We start from the raw sequence: 21322 nt of genomic DNA on the forward strand, positions 1-21322 counted from the left end.
GGTGGGCGTTGGTCCAGAGTCTTATACTCAGGGCTTGGCTGCTCTCCCAGAAGTCTTCAGCTCAAAGCTTGTGCTATGCTCCTGGAGCCATAGCTGCACTTCCAGTTTTCTGATGATTAATTAGAGGCTCCTGGAGTTTTGTGCTTTGGTGACTTTGAACTGCAGTCCTCAAATCTCAGCCTCCTGAATAGCTAGGATTGCAGGGGTCAGCCAATGGCACCCAGTGATACTTGATAATTTTTTAATGAAATATATTAACTGTAAAGTGAGATGACTCAAGACTTGAGCTGTGGCATTCACAATCAAATCAAATGTCAGTGACAACATTGATTTGTCTTTTTAATCAGCTGCAGTTTGGAGGTGTAAATGCCCTCAATCCACCCAGTTTGCTGATTCCTTCATCTCATCCATTCTTCAGCATCATCTTGAAGCTTCTGTCTCAGATAGGATTCAGAAACCACAGTCCTGAGGCAGGAGCTCGATCCTTGGGATTAGAATTGTGGCCCTCACTTCACTTGGTAGAAGCACCATAGCAGAAGCACTCTGGCAGGATAATGAATACTTCTAGGATTTTAGTTTCATTGTTTTCTGCTAAAGAGTCTTCAGAAAACAGTGGAGCCTCCTACATCCTATTACCTCCAAATAAAATAATTAAATCACTACTGCTTTGTAAAACTTAAGAGAACTTTAATCTCCCTGAGAGAGTCCACATGAAGTATCTAAGCGACAAATGTAGGAATGATGATTCCCTCAATAAGAAAATCACTCCCCCCTGCCCTCCTCCCCCTTCTTCTCCTCTTCCTGCCACTTTCTCCCCCTACTCTTTTTCTTCTGTGTCTTCATCTTTTATGTCTTCCCTTTGTCCAATTGTCTTTCTCTTGCATTGTAATGGGGATTGGACCCAAGAACTTGCCCATGCTAGACACTTAAATGACTTGCTACATATATCCTATCTCAAACCAAAGACAGAGGAATAGTCTGTAAAGATCTTAATGCCCGCTTCAGTGAGGAAAATGCTCTGAAGTCTAGACACTGGCCGTCTCCCTTCCCAGCCCTTCCAGTCCCTGTGACCACCCCAGCCAAGATGGCCTCTAGAGTGCAAGTTGCTGAAGTGTGTCACATTTTCTATGACATGGAAGTTTAAAAATTCTCCACACCAGAATAAAGCAAGAAAAGGAAGAAGGTTGTCCTTTTTTGTCTCATTGCAGACAAAACTTACATCATTGTTGAAGAAGGCAAAGTAATTTTGGATGGAGATGTTGGTGTTACCATAACTGATCCTTTCAAGCATTTTGGGGGAGTGCTTCTTGAAACAGGTTGTCACTGTGCTTTGTATGATGCAAGCTTTGAAACCACAAATTCTAGAAGAGTTGATATTTTTGTGGGAGCAAAAAAAGTCAAATGATCTGTGTGAACTCCATGCCATTACAAAGAAGCTTCAAGGCATAAAGCACGAATGTCAAGCAAATGGGCTGGAAGACCTCAACATGCTTGTATTGCTGAAAAGCTAGGTGGGTCATTAATTGTACCTTCTGAAGGGTGCCCTGTTTAGGCCATCATTCAGTGCCACAAATTAAAGCTTCCATGTTTAATGTTATCCTCTTGCTACCTAAGTAAAGCAAATTTACCTAGGACAGGGTTTTACTGGGGGAAAGCTGTCTTGTCATCTTCTAGAGTAAACTAAGATTTATAAATATATGGGGAAAATAGCCATAAATATATCTAGAGTCTAAAGTTAAAAACAAAATCTTGGTGCAGGAGTGCGGGAGTTGGATAGCGGGAGGTGAGGTTCCTGGTTTCAGAGAAGGTGACAGAGGAACTGGATTTCATAGGGCAAGACTCAGTGAGGAGGTGGTCCTAACTCTTGCAGAGCTTATTGAAAGGCTGGAGCAGGCCTGGAGGATGCAAAATTTGCTCCTGAACTTCTGGAAAGCAAGTGTGAAATTGTAGAATGCGTCACAGAACAGCTGGATCACATGGAAGAAAATCTCAAAAGAGCCAAAAAGGGAGATCTGAAGGTTAGTATACGTCAAATGGAGATGGAGAGAAGCCGTTATGTCCTTAGCAGCTGCTTGCAGTATTGACTCACAATGATAGAGAAGTTTTTCCCTCACATTCTAGAGAAGGAGAAGACAGGATCCTGAAGGGGAACCTTGCAGCCTTTCTCCAGAGGAATTTCCCTTCACCAAAGAGCACATGGCTCACAAGGACACTTATCTTAAAAATGTCACCTTAAAGCACATGCCTCCCAATTTACAGAAGGTGGACCTTTAGAGGGCAGTTACCAAACTAGATCCAGACTCATATGTGCTTCTGAGAGTAAAAGAACAGCAATAAAATAGTTTGGTAGAACCCGAATAAGATGAGCAGATGGATTGGATGAGGACTCCCAACACTTGATCCAGTATTGTTCCTCTAATTGCTTCTGGAGCAGTGCAGCTAATTTAAAAATAACCAAGTGTGAAGACACGGAACCCCAGAAAACATGAGAAAGCTTATGCCACTACCTGCCTCAGAACACTAAGGAGCTATAGCTCCTGACAGCAGGCTTTTCTCCCATTGCTGTGGGCCAGTAAGAATGGCAGGAATGCTACACTTCCATCTCAGCCAGCATCAGTGGGTGGGGCCCTTGCTCTTTTTGTTCTGAATATGAGGCAAATAAACAAGTCTGTATACCTTTTCAAAATAAAATTCTTTGAAAAATAAAGAATAATTCTTTAAAAAAATCTTAATTGTCAGAAGACTTTAAGAACAGTGTTGAAAGAAATATATGGACACTTGGATGCCAATACAGTGATCTCCATGTTTGCTTCTTTACACACACACACACACACACACACACACACACACACACACACACACTGTACTTTCTATCTTACATTTTAATTGGTAATCCACTTGTAGGTACTCTTTTGGTTTCTACTTCAGTTTTGCTAAAGAATAAAAAGGAATGCAAAAGAAACCGTCAGCTTGGGTCAAGTTAGTTATAATTAATGTTTAACTAGCAAGCTGATCTTCTAAACTTTACATTTAGCAATCTACCATGTCATCTGTTCTAGAAAATGATTCTAATTGATCATATCAGGCCTGTGAAGACAGAAGATTTCAACCTGGTTATAGTTCTGCATGCCTGTAATCAATGCACACTGAACGCAGGAGAAGAAAGATCATTCCAGGAGAGCTCAGAGTACCTTGAGACCATGGATTAACAGCAGCAGCAAAATGCCGAAAGATGTATTGTTGAACTTATTTTTACTACAATAGGACTTTATAGGCTAGCAATGAGGACCTCAGAAAATAGTATTATAAAAGTATCTTTATTAAAAAGTGAAAGATTTATACAATCTGAAGAGAAACCAAACTACATGATTCTGATGACAAAATGCCATAGGAAGAAAAAGTATCGTCATATTCATAAAACTCTCACCATAATGTGGAATTAGGCAGACAGGCTCACAAGATGACCTAGGACTGGTTAAAGAAGAGCTTATGTGTGATCCTCGACTTTGCTCCACAAAGGATTCTTTTTTAGCATAAACTTTCAGTCAAAAAACTGATTACATATGAACCAATAGATTTTCACTGCTCATGTCATATTGCTACTTCATATGACACCGTACATATTAGTAGCTAAAATCAGAAGATAAGTGAATTGGGTCACCATTTAATTAGAATAAAAATGATACGGCTTGAGATAAGTGCCTTCCCAAGCAGGCCTCTAAATGAGATCACATCCAACTTCCACTCACCACACAGCCATGTGAGAGGCATGTGTGACAGGCTGACCCTTCCTGATGTATGCTTCTTTCATTTTCCTAGCAGCACTGGTGTTCCAACACAGGATCTTTACTTTCTGCCATGTGCTGCATCACGCCTGCCACCAGTCCTTTCATGGTGTTGGTGTTTCTTTGTGTCCAAGTGCTCAGCTCCAGCCATGTGTATGTGCATACTTATGAGTACATGTGTCTGTACATATATATATATATAATATAAACATAAACTTCCACTTCTACACTTGTCTTGGTTTATATCTTACCTTTCTGTCACATTGCCATCATCAGGTGCTGGACAAGGATCATGTGCAGTTGTGCTAAAGTAACAAAAACACCTATGGTCACATATCACATGAATACGGAGGAGTTCAAATTCTGGGTCAAATTCTGATGCAGGTCCTACATTCATGCACTGTTTTTTCCCTATAACTGGTTCTCTTCTCACGTTGATTTGAAATAAATGCAACCTTACAGTTTCAGACCATGAAGAAATACACTTGATGACACAAAAATGACAGTAAGCATGACTGGCATTCTGGGAGTGAGTGTGTTTCTAGTTCAGTGTGTCATTAAGGAGGACAGGTGCAAGGTCATCTCCAAAAGAGAAAACAACCACATTACTCACCAAGCCACCAAAGAAATTTGACCTCAAATCACTAAGGGGAAGGCGGGCTCGTCGACTATCCATGACCTTCCTCACATCTAATCAAAACCTCCAGTTTTTCCAAGTAACTACAGTTAGATGAGAAAAAGTAGCTACAGACTCATTTCTGATCTGAAAACTTCAGTGTCCTCCATTCACATGCTGGGGAAATCATCAGAGTGACTGTTGGAGCAAGGAACTTTTGTGTAGTCCCTCTATTGAACATTTATTCCCATGTCAATCCATCACTTTGAAACTTATCAACCACTTTTCCATGCAAATAAGTGTGAGTATTAGGGGAAGGGAAAAATTTAATCTGAGACGATTAGATAGAACAAAATCTTTATGTTCGTGACTTACAACTAAGTGAAAGCAGTGCTCTTAGCTTTTGTGTTTTCTCCCTAATGGCCCTCTGTTTTCTCAGTCCAAATTTCCTCTTTCTTCCTAGTTAAGTTCCAGGTTCTCCACTCCTTGTGCCAACTTTTTATTGCCATCATTATAAATATCTACCTTGCTCTAATACTATGTGTGGCACGAGGTCGAGCCTTTTCAGGGTGTAACAGACTTGGATAAGAACAAGTCTTGCATGGTGGCAGAGCAAGACACAGTGCCATTGTAGACACTAATTTCACAATGACAGGGCTCTGAACTATCAGGGATGCATGCATGATCTTGATCTTATACATGCAGTTCTGTGCAGACTCAGTAGCCTCTATTTTTGTTTCTTTTACTTTTCTGCACATCGGATCTGCTCCTTTGGTCCAATCAATTACAGACTCACAAGTTGGAAACGTCATGTTTTCTAGAGGAATATGTTACTAATGTTAACAATGTACTTGAAGCATATTGTCATGACTGAGTCTTTCTCCAACGCTTCAATGGTATTAGAAAAGAAAGTGATCCACAAATCTCTCAGGGGCTGAGATCTGAGCACCATGGTTCAAAGCCAACCCAGCCATGAAAATCCATGACTCTTATGTCCAAATTTACCACCAGAAAACGCAAGGTGGCGCTGTGGCACAAGCGGTAGAGCACTAATAGCCTTGAGCTGAAGAACTTAGGGACAGCACACAGTTCAAGCCAATGAATTACCAAAATAAAAAATAAAAAGTGAGAGAGAGGGAGAAAGAAAAGTATACCATAACCCAACAAATCTACCTACTCTAGTAGATAATGACGTCTTGTTCACGTTCAACTCACTTCAGAAGAACTCAAGACTTACATATCATCTAATTATCATCTAATATTCCCTGCTGCTGCTCCTGCTCTTCAGATAGGAGTAAGAAAAAGCAGTCTAGAAGTAAGGCTCCCCTTCAGTATGAATGTGGGCCTTTCAGGGTTTAAGCATTCAAAAGAAGGAAGGATCACCTCTTAGCTACTGGTGCTAGGCCTACTTTTGGTTTCAGCAAAGGATTCCCAGGTCCCTTGCCACATTCGGAGTAGCTGACAGGCACCGTGATAATCTAAGAATTTTGGGTGCTAGTAGTTGCCTTCATAGCACACCATGAGCGAGTGTCTTTGGACAGGTTCTATCATTTCTATTGAGTTTCAAAACACATCATGATTACATTCAATATCGATAAGCAGTGCTTGTGTACCCTGAAGATATCATTGTGCAACATGAGTTATCACTTAGATGACAAAAAAAATCAACTCACCAACTACTGATGTCTTCATTGGAATGAACTATAACAGCTCTTAAGCCACTATCCTCACTGTGGACATATTAAAAACACACAATAATTAACTGGGAAAATGTGGGAATTAATCATGCATTTTTTTTCCAGAACACTAAGTTAGGAAACTAAGGTCTTGTGAATGCAACACAAAAATGCTGCCAACAGAGCTTCATCTCTACCATTTTTGTCCCTGCCACTCCTGCCACTACTGAGATCTCACCCCAGAGCCCTGTCCTTGCTACTCCTTTGTTCATGGTATGGTGACAATTTGGGCCTATAATGAGATATGATAATCTAAGGGTTTTGGGTGCTAGTATTTGTCTTCACAGCACACCAAGAACCACTGTCTTTTGATCGGCTCTATCATTTTCTACTTAGTTTGAAAACATGTCATGATTATGTGTGATATGAACAGGCAGTCCTGTGTGCTCTGAAAAGCCATCATTTTCCAAAATGATTTATCAATTAGATGAAAAATGAATCAACTTACAGTAAATGAAAAAAAATTCTAGAATACAGAAACAAGAGCTTTACCTTGTGTGATAGTTGTTCTTAATGTACTATGTTATTTCTCTTTTCCTTTTTCCCCTTAATTGTTAATCTCATATTGTTATTGTATCTGAAAAGTTACCTGGAGTATTACATATGTTTATTTGAAATAGAAGAGGGAGGGGATAAAGCAAGTTGATTGGAAAGGTGTAGGGGAAGGGAAATGAGATGAAAACATAAACAGGGCTATCAATGTGTGAGAAGAAATTCACCTACTATCTGAGGAAAATAAGTGTAAGCACTCTATACATGATCCCCAAAATAAAAAAAAAATTAACTCACGCAGTACTGATGTCTTCGTTTGAATGAACAACAGCCGTGGTTAAGTTGCTGCCTTTGCTGTGGACAAATTGAAACATATAAAAATTAAGTAGGACAATGTGGGAAGGAATGTTGTATTTATAACAATATTAAGTTAGAAAACCATAGCTTGTGCATGCTACACAGATGCTCTGTCAAATGTACTATGCCTCTATCTCCTCTGTCTCTGCCAAAACTTCTCTCCAGTACTGAACTCTGAACTCAGAGCCCAGTCCTTGCAACTCCTATGGTGATGGCATGGTGATCCCTCCTACCTAAGGCTTGCCTGTTCAATGACACTTCCCCTTAGGATTTCACCAGAATTGTAGATGGATGTGTAGACTTGGGTTCACAGGTGTGATTCTGTCTACAGTGGAGTGAACAGCAGAGGATAGCAATATGAAGCCTTCCAGAGTATTCCTTCTGGCAGAAGTCCATCTCCACTGAATGAGCAAAATGCATTGCATGTGTGAATGAGGAAGAAGAGATTCAGTGATAAACAAGAAAGTAAAATATTCCTGGAGCCCTGACTTGAAGCCATAGTAGCAGAGTATTGCCACTCTGCCACACACGTGTGGACATGATCGATCTCTCTCTCTCTGTCCCCTACCTCTTTCATTGTAAGCATAAATTTATTCACGAAACCTTTATTCACAGATGAGAGCAGTAAGGAGCTTGACATAATGCTGTGGAGCCATCTGTCTATCCAATCGAAATGGTGCCCATAAAGTACTCACACTGTCACAAACCTTACAACCACAGTTTTGAAAAGCTGGCATTAATGCACAATGAAAATAATATGTATAATTTAAGGTCTAGGCCTACAGAAAGTGTATAGCCATCAAAGAACTGGACATAGCCAACAGAATATGGAAAGGACCGAACAAACATGTAGCCACTTCGATCTGACACTTGTATTTCTTCACCTGTGAAGAAATTGTTATGGCAGGAAATAAATGCATAGGATTCTGTGTCTTTGCCATCAGACCAAAGGAACACAACCAGTTGTAGTAGGATCTCATACACTGGCAATGTGGGGGGTTTTAGGCGTTTCCCTTCACTGCTCCCTACAATAGCAAAACACTTTTGTGCAACTCATTTCTCATTCACTCATCAAAATGGAAAAGGGGCAATCTGACAGACAGAAGGTACACTGACAATATTTGGAAACTACCCAGAAATGATCAATCTGTTTCATAACATTTATATTTATGTATGTTTATCTTCTTGTAGATATCTGACCTTTGCTTGAATTCTTCAGTCCCAAGATCTGGTGGGTCATTTTTATCCAAGCTAAAGAGAATTAAATTATAGATAATCAAATACCATGTGCAATCATAGTTTTACGTTTTCACTCAGTGTAGTAAGTTAATCTAAGAAAAACAAATTCATAGAAATTGAAACTTTTACATATTTAGCTAAATGAACAAAGGAATTTAATTTGGGGTAGGGGAGTTACATTTTATCATTTCAAAAGAAATCTTTTATGCATGGTCAAAGAATTTTTCTCTATTAGTAAACCTAATACACTGTTCCCTACAATAGCAAAACACTTTTGTGCAACTCATTTCTCATTTATTCATCAAAATGAAAAAGGAATAATATGACAGACAGAAGATACACTGACAATACTTGGAAATTTCCCAGAAATGATCAATATGTTTCCTAACATGTACTTATATACATTGATCTATATGTCTATATCTGACCTTTGCTTGAATTCTTCTGTCCCAAATTCTGCTGGATCATTTTTATCCAAGCTAAAGAGCATTAAATTATATACAGTCAAATACCAAGTGCAATCATAGTTTTACTTTTTTACTTAAGGTAGTAAGTTAACCTAACACTAACAAATTTGTAGAAATGGAAACTTTTACATATTTATCACTTCAAAAGAAAGCTTTTATGCACGGTCAAAGACTTTTTCTCTCTTACTAAACCTAACACACTGATTATTGGTATCATGTAGTTTAATTGTACATGCAACTCACTTCAGAAGAACTCAATCCATTATACAATCTGATTTTCAGCTTTCTAAGTCTGCTCTTCTCTCTCCTTCCTGTCACTAACTTGGCTGATTTCTTAACTGCTTCTCACCAAAAGACAAGAAACTACAGCCTAAAAGCTGGACTCTCATCATACCTGAAAATGAATCTGTCTACTAAGTACCAGATTTCTAGAGAATGAAAGAGGCCCACCAACATTTTCACCTCAGAAACACTGAGACCACCTCATTGTTCCTGACTGGGATTCTCTCCTCCATTGTCTCAGTACAAGTTGCATGTAGGAAATAGGTAAATAAGGTAGAGAATAGGTAAATAAGGATACGGTTACTATGTTTTACTTCACAGTATACCATGACCAAGTATCTGCTGCCTGACGCTATCATTTTCAATTTAGTTTCAATACAAGAGAAGGAATACATGAGGACACTGATCAGCTGTCATATAGATTGGGTACTAACCTCACCCTAGAAGTGAATTTACACTCAGATGACAGAAAATTCAACTCACCAAATGTTAATGCTTGGGTCACAAACTGCAATGGCAGTTAATGCTGTGTCATCTCTAAAAAATAAAATAATATAAAATCAGCCCCAGAAAATCAGTTGGAACATTTAGAAGAAATCAAACTGTTTCTACAAGGCTGTGTACTAAAACCATAACTGTGTTCATCTGAGGAACATGCTCTGCCACTTGAGCTACATCGCCATCTCCAGCTCTTCTGTTCCCTCTAGCTATTTGCTCTGGTACTATGGTGTGAAGTAGGAGACCTGTACTTAAATGAAAAGCAGTATTTCCATTTTACAATAGAATGGATTTGAATCTCTTCAGGAACTTAAATATGGAACTTAGAAAAGTAAAGTTTTCACACAAGATAGAAGAATTGTTCCCCGTACCACAGTACCTAATGCCATCTTGTATGACTTTCAATGCAATGCAATTCAAGGGAGCTCAACCCAGAGGTCACAGTCAATATTCTGCTTCCTCTCTTCCTCCTATTCCCTTCTTATTTTCAACAATCGTGGATGTCTTTACTGACGTACTTGCAGAGAGTACCAATGGGTGGCAGGCCAGAAGCAGAGAACTGTCCACTGCTAACCAGGACAGTGAGAACTCCCTCTCCTTCTGGAGTCTCAATCCTTCACCCAATTTGCAAAAAGAAAGAATGGCACAAAAAATTGCACTTCCCTGACCTTCCAAATGGTTCCCACAAACATGGTGCTTAATCTCTGTACAGCTTTCTACACAAGTCTGTCGACATTTGGGTATCTGACCACTTAGGGCTGTCTTGTGTGCATCCATGTGCATCCTGCTAGTTATTATCAACATCAATAATTAAATTGCACACAGTCAAATACTGTGAGGATTTCAAAACCTACTTTTTCTCCCCAAATAGCTATAACTGCCTGAAAACTAACTCTACATATACTGTATATGCAAGGGGGTATTTCGTGTGCTTTCCTAAAAATATGGCCTCTCACTTCAATGAAATGTTCACCTGTGCTAAACAATCACTTATGCAAGACTGACAAATTCTTTTCCTATGAACCTAAACCACTGGTAGCACTGTTTTGTGGGTTTCCTTATCTTCCATTTCCCTTGCTATGGAATTAATCAAGCTGATCTACCACCTACATTTCTGCTTTCTCTCTTCCCTCCATGCTGGCACTATTGTTCTCTATCCATCCAGCCTCTCTGAGTGATAAAAAGGATTTGTATTTCATGAGTTATTCATATTAATATCCAGAATATATGTTGGAATGATCGCACTGATCTGCTTTTACTATTTAGTAGTAATTCACATTCACATACAATTCTAACCCTCACTTGATGGTAAAAGCCTTCTCATCCCCTAAATAAATCACAAATGGTATGAGGGAGGTGTCTTCAGCTGTCACGTCTCCCATGAACATCTGATATCCTAGTCATTATATTTTATTTTCTTTTTTTTATTGTAATTAGTGAAAGGGTTACATGATATTTGCCAGATAGAAGGTGCATTAATTCACATACATTGATACCCTTTCACATGTCTTGGTACCCGTTTCCCTCCCCCCCCACACCCCCCACCCTTCTTGGTTTTCCCCCCTTCCCTATCAAATTTCAAATATCCAAATACAAATAAATTCAATATATCAGATAACAAAGTGAGATACTATACCAATATGAGATAACCAAGGGACAGCAAAGGAGATGAGAGACAACATAGTACATTAAGGACAACAATCATTCATTATATGGCTTTTGTTTCACTATCCTGGTGGTCCTATCAATTAGCTTCACATTATATGTCCTTATGTTTTAACCAGTCTCCTTCCCACAGCAATTGAAGGAGACACATCAGGGATGAATACGGCATGAAAAGATTCTCTGGTCTTTTCATCACCATCTCTTGAAATAGACATCTAGCACATAACTGTGTAAATTTTTGTTTAGCCCTGAACGTGAACTTAGAGGTAAGGCATTTTTGGATAATACATATCAAATTAAAACCCAATAATGACCAGCCTTTACTCATTCATTCTGGAGGAATGGAGAGAGGGAGAGAGGGAGGAAGAGAGAGAGGGAGAGGGAGAAAACACATCTAAGTTGTTTTATCCTCTAGCTAGAGAAAACAAATTCAATAGAAAGAAGTTTCTTAACCTGCTAAATCTTACAGCAAAACATTAAATTGTTTTTGGCCATTAAAACAGATTAGGAACAAGAAACATTCTTGATATTTCTTCTTAGAAATAGCTAACATTTTAGAAAGGAACTACTGATATTATGGCCAAAGTAAATTAGAAAAATATCAAAGACCTTCAATTGTCATCTATACTTACAGGTCCCTAATCTCAATTACTTTCTTTTCTGCGACTGTCCTTTCATGGATGACTGTAGTTACATACATGTAAATATGCATAAATACACATGGGTGACATTGTATGTTTATTTGGACCTTACCGTTCATTGTTGGTTCCTTTGTCAAGTTCAGTTGAGGTATCAGATAAAATATCGCTAAAGAATGAAACCAAAATATATAGTCAGAGGCTCCCATGATTTTCTACATTTGATTACATGTCCCTCCTTTCTTTCTTCCATAACCCATTAAACATTCAGATTTTTATTCCATTTCTATGTATTTTAATTTTTTCTATTGTTTACTTCCATGTCTATTTCTAGTTGAATTCCACCATAGTATGATAGCACATGGTAATATTATCTTTTCTTATATGTCCTGTTAAGACTTCCTTTAGACTCTGCCAAGAAACCTCTTTGAATAATTACTACGGAGGAGTATTAGAGAAAGGAAAAGGAAAAAAGAGAATAATGCTGCCTCTATGCTCTAAATATTATTTCCTTAGGGGAAAGCTTGGGGTTGCCTGGATGATACTTATTCTGGGACTGCTGGATGGAATATTCTGCAGATATGTGCTACCTTTGGCTCTGGGTCTTCAGTTAAATCTGGTTTCTTGTGGATTCTTTGGAAAGGATCTAACATGGTTGGGATCCATCAACTCATTTATGTTCAGCGATGTCTGTTGTGTCAAATTGGGTGCATTGAGGATTAGTTGCCTTTTTGTTGTTAATCATTGCAGTGTCTTTAGCAAAATGAAATGACTTTCATGTTGTAATACTTTCAAGTTTTCTTTGCCAGATAGGAGTACATTTACATTTGCTTCCTTTTGGGTGCCATATTGGAATATCTCTTTCCATCCATTCACATCAAGCATGTGACTGTCTCTGCTAGGGAGGTGGACTTCCTTCTTTCTCTTTCTTATTATGTTTCTCTGCAGGTACTATTGGGTTTCCTCTTAGGGCCTGGGTGTTCTACTTTAGCTTTCTCTATTAAGATGAATACACTACCTCTTGAGCCATACTTCTGGCTTTCGGGAAGTAAACTGGATAAGAATCTCATAGGGTTTCCTGCCGATATTCCTATTTAGAATGCCACTGCTTTGTTCCAGAAAGGATTCTATCCTTTGGTTGACTGCATTTGTAACATCTTGTGAAGTGTAGCTGACTTAATGACTAGAAGAAATTCTCCCCATGACCGATTCCTGTCTTACCCTAGTTGTTATAAAGAAGGAAGAAAGATGTGCATTTGTCTCTCAGTAGCTGGGCTGCCATGCCTGTGTCTTAGTTGCTTCCCATATTTCTTATTTCACATTTTGACATCTATTGGTGTATGCACAAATATATTTCTTTCCTTCATGCTGCCTTTAGAAATATGTGTGGATATATATATGTATATGTATATATATATATATATATATTCAGAGAGTCTTCCTAGATTTGAACTCACATTTCAATGCTAGATCCCACATAACATTCTACAGACACTTATTCCAGGATAAGAAAGTCTCGTCATAAGGCACAACTATACTATACATTTTCAGTCAAATAGCTACCTACTTTATACATGAAGTGATCAATTTTCTCTACTGCTATAACGCTGATACTTCATACTTCAGTATACATATAAGTAATTAAAATCAGTAGATAAATGAAGCTAGGTCATCACTTTGATTCGAATGAAAGTATGCTGTTAATGATTACTAATAGTGGAACTGTCCCTCAACAACAGTTTCTTAGTATTACCATATATGCACATGAAGGCATGTATCACTTGGAAAGTTAGAGTGTAAATACTGCACCCACACAGATTTTACTGATTATTAAGTCTTTTACCATATGCTTCCTGTTGCTCATTAAGTTAACTACTGCCAGTAGTAAAGAGTAAATTGATAGGCCAGATACACAAAGAAGAAGAGAATAAAACTTTCTCTACACTTTCTCCAAACAACAAAGGAGGAAAGAAATAAGGATACAGTAAAGAAAAAGAAATGTGAGCAATATGTCTCTTATGATCAAGCAGAATTTGGGTGATACGGACTATTCTCTTTAATTAAAGATGCCAATGGTTTTAATGGTTTAAATATAGTGAATTTAACCTTGACTCAATGATACACTGCCCACTAAACATGCATTTCATGAGTGAGTATGGAATGGAGGAATTTATTTCTGGAAAACAATCACATGTAAGCAATGACAGAAAATTCTTGTTACACAGTTAAAAGAAAAGCGCAGTAAACAGTGGAAAAGTATCAAGACTGGCAGGAAATTTTGTGAACTATATCAAATAAACAACCATGGCAGCACAGATATCTCCTGATTTCTGCTTTTCTGAGGTGTTATTCCCAAAGAAGGAAATTAGTCATAAGTTCTTGTCTCTAGACTTTCTTTATGGAGAACTCAGGTTAAAATATATAAAACTAACAAAAATAGAAACCCCATCTTGTTTTCCCCCTCCTCTTCTCTATTTCAAATAAGTGTATTAAAAGGGGGGGAAGGGAGGTTAGCCTAGTGGTAGAGTGCTGGCCAAGCATGCAGAAAGACTTGGTTTCGATTCCTCTGTACCATGTACATAGAAAAAAGCCAGAAATGGAGTTATGGTTCAAGTGGAAGAGCTCTAGCCTTGAGAAAGTCCAAGCACATTGCCCAGGCCTTGAGTTCAAGCCCCAGGACCGACAAAAAAACAACAACCATGAATAGTCATTGTAACAATATAGGTATATAGGGCAGGAAACTGCTCTTCTATAAAACCAACAGCATGAAATCTTCAAGGAGACATACACTTGAATGACATTAGATGCATTCTATCCATTGCTAGTAAGGAAAGATCAGTTAGACAAAAAATATCAATCAAAAAACATCAAAGTTTACTACAGTCCAAATTTGTTTAGAAGACACTTGAAAACATTTCATCTTTTAGCTGAAGAATATATATTCTATCAGAAGATCAGATGCTGAGCTACTAACCTAGTCTGAAGAAATCGAAAAAACAAAGCTGAAATCAAAAGTGTATCTTACTTTTTTTTCAACTTATGTGGCTTTAACACTAGGCCCAGGATCTTTCCATGAGCTCTTCAGCTCAAGGCTACTACTACCCTGTCCCTAGAGTCACAGCACCACTTATGGTTTTGCTAGTGGTTAACTGGATGTAAGAGACTCACAGAGTCTCACAGGCCAGGGCTGGTTTTGAACTGTGATCCTCAGATCTCTGCCTGCTGAGTAGCTAGGATGACAGCAGCAGTGTATCTTATTTAAGGACATAGAGCTACAAAAATACTAAAGATATTAGAGATTATAGTAAGATATGAAAGTTAAGTGATAAGTAATTGATCAATCAGAGGACTGATAAACCAAGAAAGAAAGTTTAACTTACTTAAAGGAAATGGGAAAAAATTGATACTATTGCAAAACACACTAACTTTGATGTGGTAGTCAAGCTGATATTCCAGATGTGTAAGATGAAATAGTATTCAGATAAGGCGTTGCCAGTGAGGTTAGAGGGATTGTGAAATGTCCCTTGCATTGTGCTGGTGTTTTATCAGTGTCTTACCTCCTGGGAACTACAGACAATTGAGAGTACCTTTTTGTTTCAGAAAAGGATTCCCTGCAACCTTGGCTCACTGTGAGTAGCTGACAGGCACCTAGGGATTCTAAGTGCTAGTTCTTGACATCACAGCACTCCATGAACCACTCTCTTTTGATCTGCTCTTCATATCCTGCTTAGTTTCAAAACACATCTGGATTACATATGATATTCATAGGTAGTCCTCTGTATCCTGAAAAGTCACCACTGTCCAATTCTGATTTATCACTTGATGACAAAAAAATCGATTCACACTAAATGAAAGGAACTTTAAAAAATGGAACCAAGAGCTTTATTTTGTGTGATTGTTGTTTTTAAGGTACTATGTTATTTCTCTTTTCCTTTTTCCTCTTTATGGTTAATTTCCTATTGGGACTGTATCTGACTTTATTATCTGGTATATTGTATATGTTCTTATTTGGTTATTTGAAATAGGAAAGGAAAGGAGGGAAGACAAGGTGATTGGGAGGGGGTGGGGAAAAGAACTGGGAAAAAACATGAAAAAGAGGAATCAATTTGTGACAAGTAATCTTCCTATTACCTGACGAATGTAAGTGTAACCCCTCTATACCTTGTCACGACCAAAAAAAAAAATCAGCTCGCACACTACTTATGTCTTCATTTGAAGGAACAATAACAATTGTTAAGTTGCTGTCCTTCTTGTGGACATATCAAAACATAAAAAAATTAAGTGGGAAAATGTGGGAGGGAATGATACAATGTTCTGACACTACTCGGTTAGAAAACTGTGGCCTTGTTTTTCTACACAGGTGGTCTGTCAAATGTACTATGTGTCTAGGTCTTCTGTCTCTGTCAACCCTTCTTTTCCTGAGGTCAGAACTCAGAGCACTGTCCTTGCTACTCCCATGATCATGGCATGTTGATCCTTCATGCCGAGGCTTGCCTGATCAATGACCCTTCCCATTAGGCTTTCAACAGAATTTTAGATAGATGTGCAGACCTTTGGTTTACAGATGGGGAAAATATGACAGGTTAGCAATAGAAAGCCATCCAGGGTATTCCTTTCTGCAGAAGTACATCTCCACTGAATCAACAAAAGTGTGCACTTCATGTGTGGATCAAGAAGCAGAGGCCCAATGATAAGCAAGAAAACAGATTAATCCTAGAAACCTGATTTGGAGCCCCTTTACCTAAAGCACACATGTGGACACACACTCTCTCTCTTAGTCTCCTAGCTCTTTCATTGCAAACATAAATTTATTCACAAACCCTGTATTCACAGGTGTGAGCAGTAAGGAGCTTGTCATAACGCCGTGGAGTCATCCGTCTATACAATATAAATGGTGTTCATAAAGTATTCACAGTGTCACAAACCTTAGAACCACAGTTTTGAAAAGTTGGCTTGAAGGTCACAATGAAAAGAATAGATATAGAGAAAGAGTATACCCATCAAAGAACTGGACATAGCCAATAAAATATGGAAAGACACGAACAAACTTGTAGTCACTTTGATCTGACACTTGTATTTCTTCACCTGTGAAGAAACTGTTATGGCACGAAATAAATGCAAAGGATTATATGTCATTGCCACCAGACCAAAGGAACACAATCAGTTGTAGCAGGATCTTATACACTGGCAATGTGAGTGGGGGGTTTAGGAGTTTTCCTTCACTGCTGCCTAAAATAGCAAAACATTTTGTGCAACTCATTTCTCATTTACATCAAAATGAAAAGGAGTAATATGACAGACAGAAGGTAAACTGACAATATTTGGAAACTACCCAGAAATGATCAGTCTGTTTCATAACATACATATTTATGTATGTTTTTCTATTTATAGATATCTGACCTTTGCTTGAATTCTTCTGTCCCAAATTCTGTTGGGTCATTCTTATCCAAGCTAAAGAGAATTCAATTATATACAGTCAAATACCATGTGCAATCATAGTTTTACTTTTTTACTCAAGGTAGTAAGTTAATCTAACACTGACAAATTTGTAGAAATTGAAACTTTTACATATTTAGCTAAAGGAACAAGATATTTCCATTTTTTTTCCCTAGAAAGTAAATTCATTTTGCAGGAACTTATATTTTTACCTCTACAAAAGAAAGCTTTTATGCATGGTCAAATAATTTTTCTCTCTTAGTAAACCTAACACACAGTTTATTGGTATGCGTTAGTTCATTTGTACATGTAACTCACTTCAGAAGAAATCAATCCACTATACAATGTGATTTTCAGCTTTCTCAGTCTGCTCTTCTCCCTCCTTCTTTTCACATACTTGGCTGTATTCTTAACTGCTTCTCACCAAAGGACAAGGAACAACAGCCTAGAAGCTGGACTCTCATCATAACTGTCAGTGGGCCTGGCCAAGTATCAGATTTCTGGAGAATGAAAGAGGCCCACCAGCTCTTTCACCTCAGAAACACGGAGACCACCTCACTGTGCCTGACTGTGATTCTTACCTCCATTGGCTCAGTCAAAGTTGCATGTAGGCAATAAGTAAATAAGGTAGAGAATAGGTAAATAAAAATACGGTTGCTATGTTTGAATTCACAGTAGACCATGACCAAGTATCTGCTGCCAGATGCTGTCATTTTCTATTTAGTTTCAATACAGGAGGAGGAATAATGAAGACAATGATCAGCCGTCATATAGACTGGGTACTAAACTCACACCAAAAATGAATTTACATTCAGATGACAGGTAACTCACCAAATTTTAATGCTCAAGTCACAAACCGCAATGGCGGTTAAGGTTGTGTCATCCCTAAAATGTAAGTAAAAAAAAAGACACAGAAAATTGAGTTGGAAACTGTAGAGGAAATCAAACTTTTTCTGCAGGCTGGGTACTAAAACCATAACTGCATTCATCCTAGGAACAGGTTCTGCCACTTGAGCTACAGCTCCATCTCCAGCTCCTCTGTTCCCTCTTTGCTCTGGTACTCCGGTGTGAACAAAGAGACCAGAACCAAATGAAAAGCAGTAATACAGTAATACAACAGAAATACAGTTGAATCTTTTCAGGAAATTAAATATGGACCGGTTTCATGCAAGGTAGAAGAATTTTTCCCAGTACCCCTACCATAGTACCTCTTGACACCTTGTATGAATTTCAATACAATACTCTTCAAGGGAACTCAACCTGAGATCATAGCTGATATTCTGCTTCCTCTGTTCCTTCTATTCCCTCATTACCTTCAGTAATCCTAGATGTCTTTACTGACTTACTCTCAGATTAGACCAATGGGTGGCAGGCCAGAAAGAGAGAACACTTCATTGTTCACCAGGACATTGAGAATTCCCTCTCCTTACAGGAGCCTCAATTCTTTACCCAATTTGTGAAAACACGGAATGGCACAGAAAAATTTCACTTCCCTGACCTTCCAAAGGGTTCCCACAAACATGGTATTTAGTCTCTGTACAGCTTTCTACACAAATCTGTCTACATTTGAGTATCTGACAACAAATCACTCTCATCTGTCAATGTATGTGTATTCTACTCCTCATTATCAACATGAACCATTAAATTATGCATGGTCAAATACTATGGAAGTTTCTAAAGAGACTTTTCTTCTCAAATTGCTATAATACCCAGAAAACGAACTCTACATATACTACATATGTAAGGGGGTATTTCCCAGAAATGAGGCCTCTCTCTCCAATGAAATTATTACCTGTGCTAAATAAAAACTTATGCAAGATTCACAAGGAGTTCTTTTCCTATGACCCTAAAGCACTGTTTACACTGTTTTCTTGGGTTTCCTGATGTTCCATTTCCCTTGCTATGAAGGAAATTGAGCTGATTAACCATCTACATTTCTGCTTCCTCTCTCCCCTCCTTGCTTCCTCTGTCTGTCCAGCCTCTCTGATTAATAATAGGATTGGTAGTTCATAAGTTATTCACCTTAAACTACAGAATATATATGTGGAAACTAACACACAGACATGCTGTGGCTATTTAGTAATATTTGCCTTTCACATAAAATTCCAACCCTGACTTGATGGTAAAAGACTTCTCATTCACTAAATAAATCACAAATGCTATGAGGGAGCTTTCTTCAGCTGTCACGTCTCCCATGAACATCTGAAAACCTAGGTAAGTCATTCTATTTTAGCCAGCCTCCTTCTCACAGCAATGAAATGAGACACATCAAGGATGAACATGGGCATGAAGAGATTTGCTGGTCTTTTCATCATCATCATCATCGCTTGAGATAGACATCCATCACATAATTGGGCAAATTTTTGATTGGGGCCCAAAACGCACCTTATCAGTAAAGCATTTTAGGAAAATACATAACAAATTAAAAAGCCCCTAATGATCAGCCTTTACTCATTCATTGAGAGAGAGACAGAGAGAGAGAGAGAGAGACAGACAGACAGACAGACAGACAGACAGACAGACAGTGTGTGAGAAAGAGAGACACAGAGGGAGCGAGACAAACAGACACACACACAGACAGACACACAGACAGACACACAGACAGACAAACAGACAGAGAGACCACCTTTAACTTGTCTTATCCTCTAACTAGAAACAACAGAGTCACCAGAATGTTTAACCTGCTGAATCTTACAACAAAACACTAAATTTCTTTTGGCCACCACACTAAATTAGGAACAAAAAGAATTCTTGATATTTCTTCTTGAAAACACCTAAGATTTTAGAAAGTTATCTACAGATATTACAGCCCAAGAATCTTAGAAAAATATCAAAGGCCGTGAAGTGTCATCAATACCTAAAATAAAGTTCTGTAATCCTAATCACTTTCATTTCAGACACTATCCTTAACGTGTGACTGTACTTACATACATTTAATTATGCATAGATGCACATAGATGAGAGTATATGTATATTTAGACCTTACCCTTCATTGTTGTTTGTTTCGTCAAGTTTGGTTGTGGTATAAGTTGAGATGTCCCTATAGAATGAAACCAAATGTCATAGTCAGCCTCTCTAATGGTTTTTGTAGACTTGATTACAAATCCCTTCTTTCTTTCTTCAATAACCCATTAACCATTCACAGTGTTTGGTTCGATTTCTATCTATTTCAATATTTTCTGCAGTTTATCTTGCTATTTCCAGTTGAATCTCACCATAGTATGATAGGAAAAAGTACATTGACTTTTCTTATATGTAATTGTTAAGACTTCCTTTATACTCTGCCAAGAAATCTCTTTGAATAATTACTGTAGAGGAGTATTAGAGGAAGAGAAAGGGAAAAAGAATAATGCTGCCTCTAGGCTCTAAATATTATTTCCTTTGGAGAAAGCTTGGGGGTTGCTGGGATGATACATATTCTGGGACTGTTGTGTGGAATATTCTGCAGATATGTGCTGCCTTTGGCTCTTGGCCTTCAGTTGAATCTGGTTTCTTGCGGATTCTTTGGAAAGGATCCAACATGGTTGGGATCCATCTACTCATTTATGTTCAGCACTGTCTGTTGCGCCAAATTGGGTGCATTGAGTCTTAGTAGGATTTTGTTGTTAATAATTGCAGTGCCTTTAGCCAAATGAAATGACTTTCATGTTGTAATACTTTCAAGTTTTCTTTGCCAGATAGGAATACATTTACATTTGCTTCCTTTTGGGTGCCATTCTTGGAATATCTCTTTCCATCCATTCACAACAACCCTGTGACTTTCTCTGCTAGGGAGGTGGACTTCCTTCTTTCTCTTTCTTACTGTGTTTTTGTGCAGGTACTATTGGGCTTCCTCTTACGGCCTGGGTGCTCTCCCTTAGCTTTCTCTATTAAGAAGGATACTCTACCACTTGAGCCATACTTCTGGCTTTCAGGAAGTTAACTGGATAAGAATCTCATAGAGTTTCCTACTGATATTACTATTTAGACCTCCACCTCTTTGTTCCATAAAGGATTCTATCCTTTGGTTGACTGCATTTGTAACATCTTGTGAAGTGCAGCTGACATACTGACTAGAAAAAATTCTCTTCATGACCTGTTCCTCTAGCTGAAGAATATATATTCTATCAGA

The 21322-nt window shown here is 38.2% G+C and overlaps 2 protein-coding genes across 4 annotated transcripts in view; one reads left to right on the top strand and one right to left on the bottom strand.

Moving 5' to 3' along the window:
• LOC150039419 (phosphatidylinositol 3,4,5-trisphosphate 3-phosphatase TPTE2-like) overlaps positions 1–15305 on the bottom strand; it is a 62280-nt gene extending 46975 nt beyond the window's left edge. The window contains exons 1-7 of the mRNA XM_090327834.1: positions 15202–15305; positions 9458–9511; positions 8187–8237; positions 6927–6983; positions 6075–6131; positions 4037–4090; positions 2880–2933 (exon numbers count right to left, since the gene is read on the bottom strand). Of these exons, the coding sequence (XP_090183960.1) occupies positions 2880–2933; positions 4037–4090; positions 6075–6131; positions 6927–6983; positions 8187–8237; positions 9458–9511; positions 15202–15305 (431 nt within the window). The remainder of the gene's footprint in view (positions 1–2879; positions 2934–4036; positions 4091–6074; positions 6132–6926; positions 6984–8186; positions 8238–9457; positions 9512–15201) is intronic.
• Positions 1–21322, top strand: part of LOC150039413 (uncharacterized) — a 510688-nt gene that overhangs the window by 179391 nt on the left and 309975 nt on the right. The window lies entirely within an intron of this gene.

The sequence above is a fragment of the Megascapheus bottae genome, unplaced genomic scaffold (genome assembly GCF_031878675.1).
Source record: "Megascapheus bottae isolate mThoBot1 unplaced genomic scaffold, mThoBot2.hap1 HAP1_SCAFFOLD_40, whole genome shotgun sequence".
Classification (NCBI taxonomy): domain Eukaryota; kingdom Metazoa; phylum Chordata; class Mammalia; order Rodentia; family Geomyidae; genus Megascapheus; species Megascapheus bottae.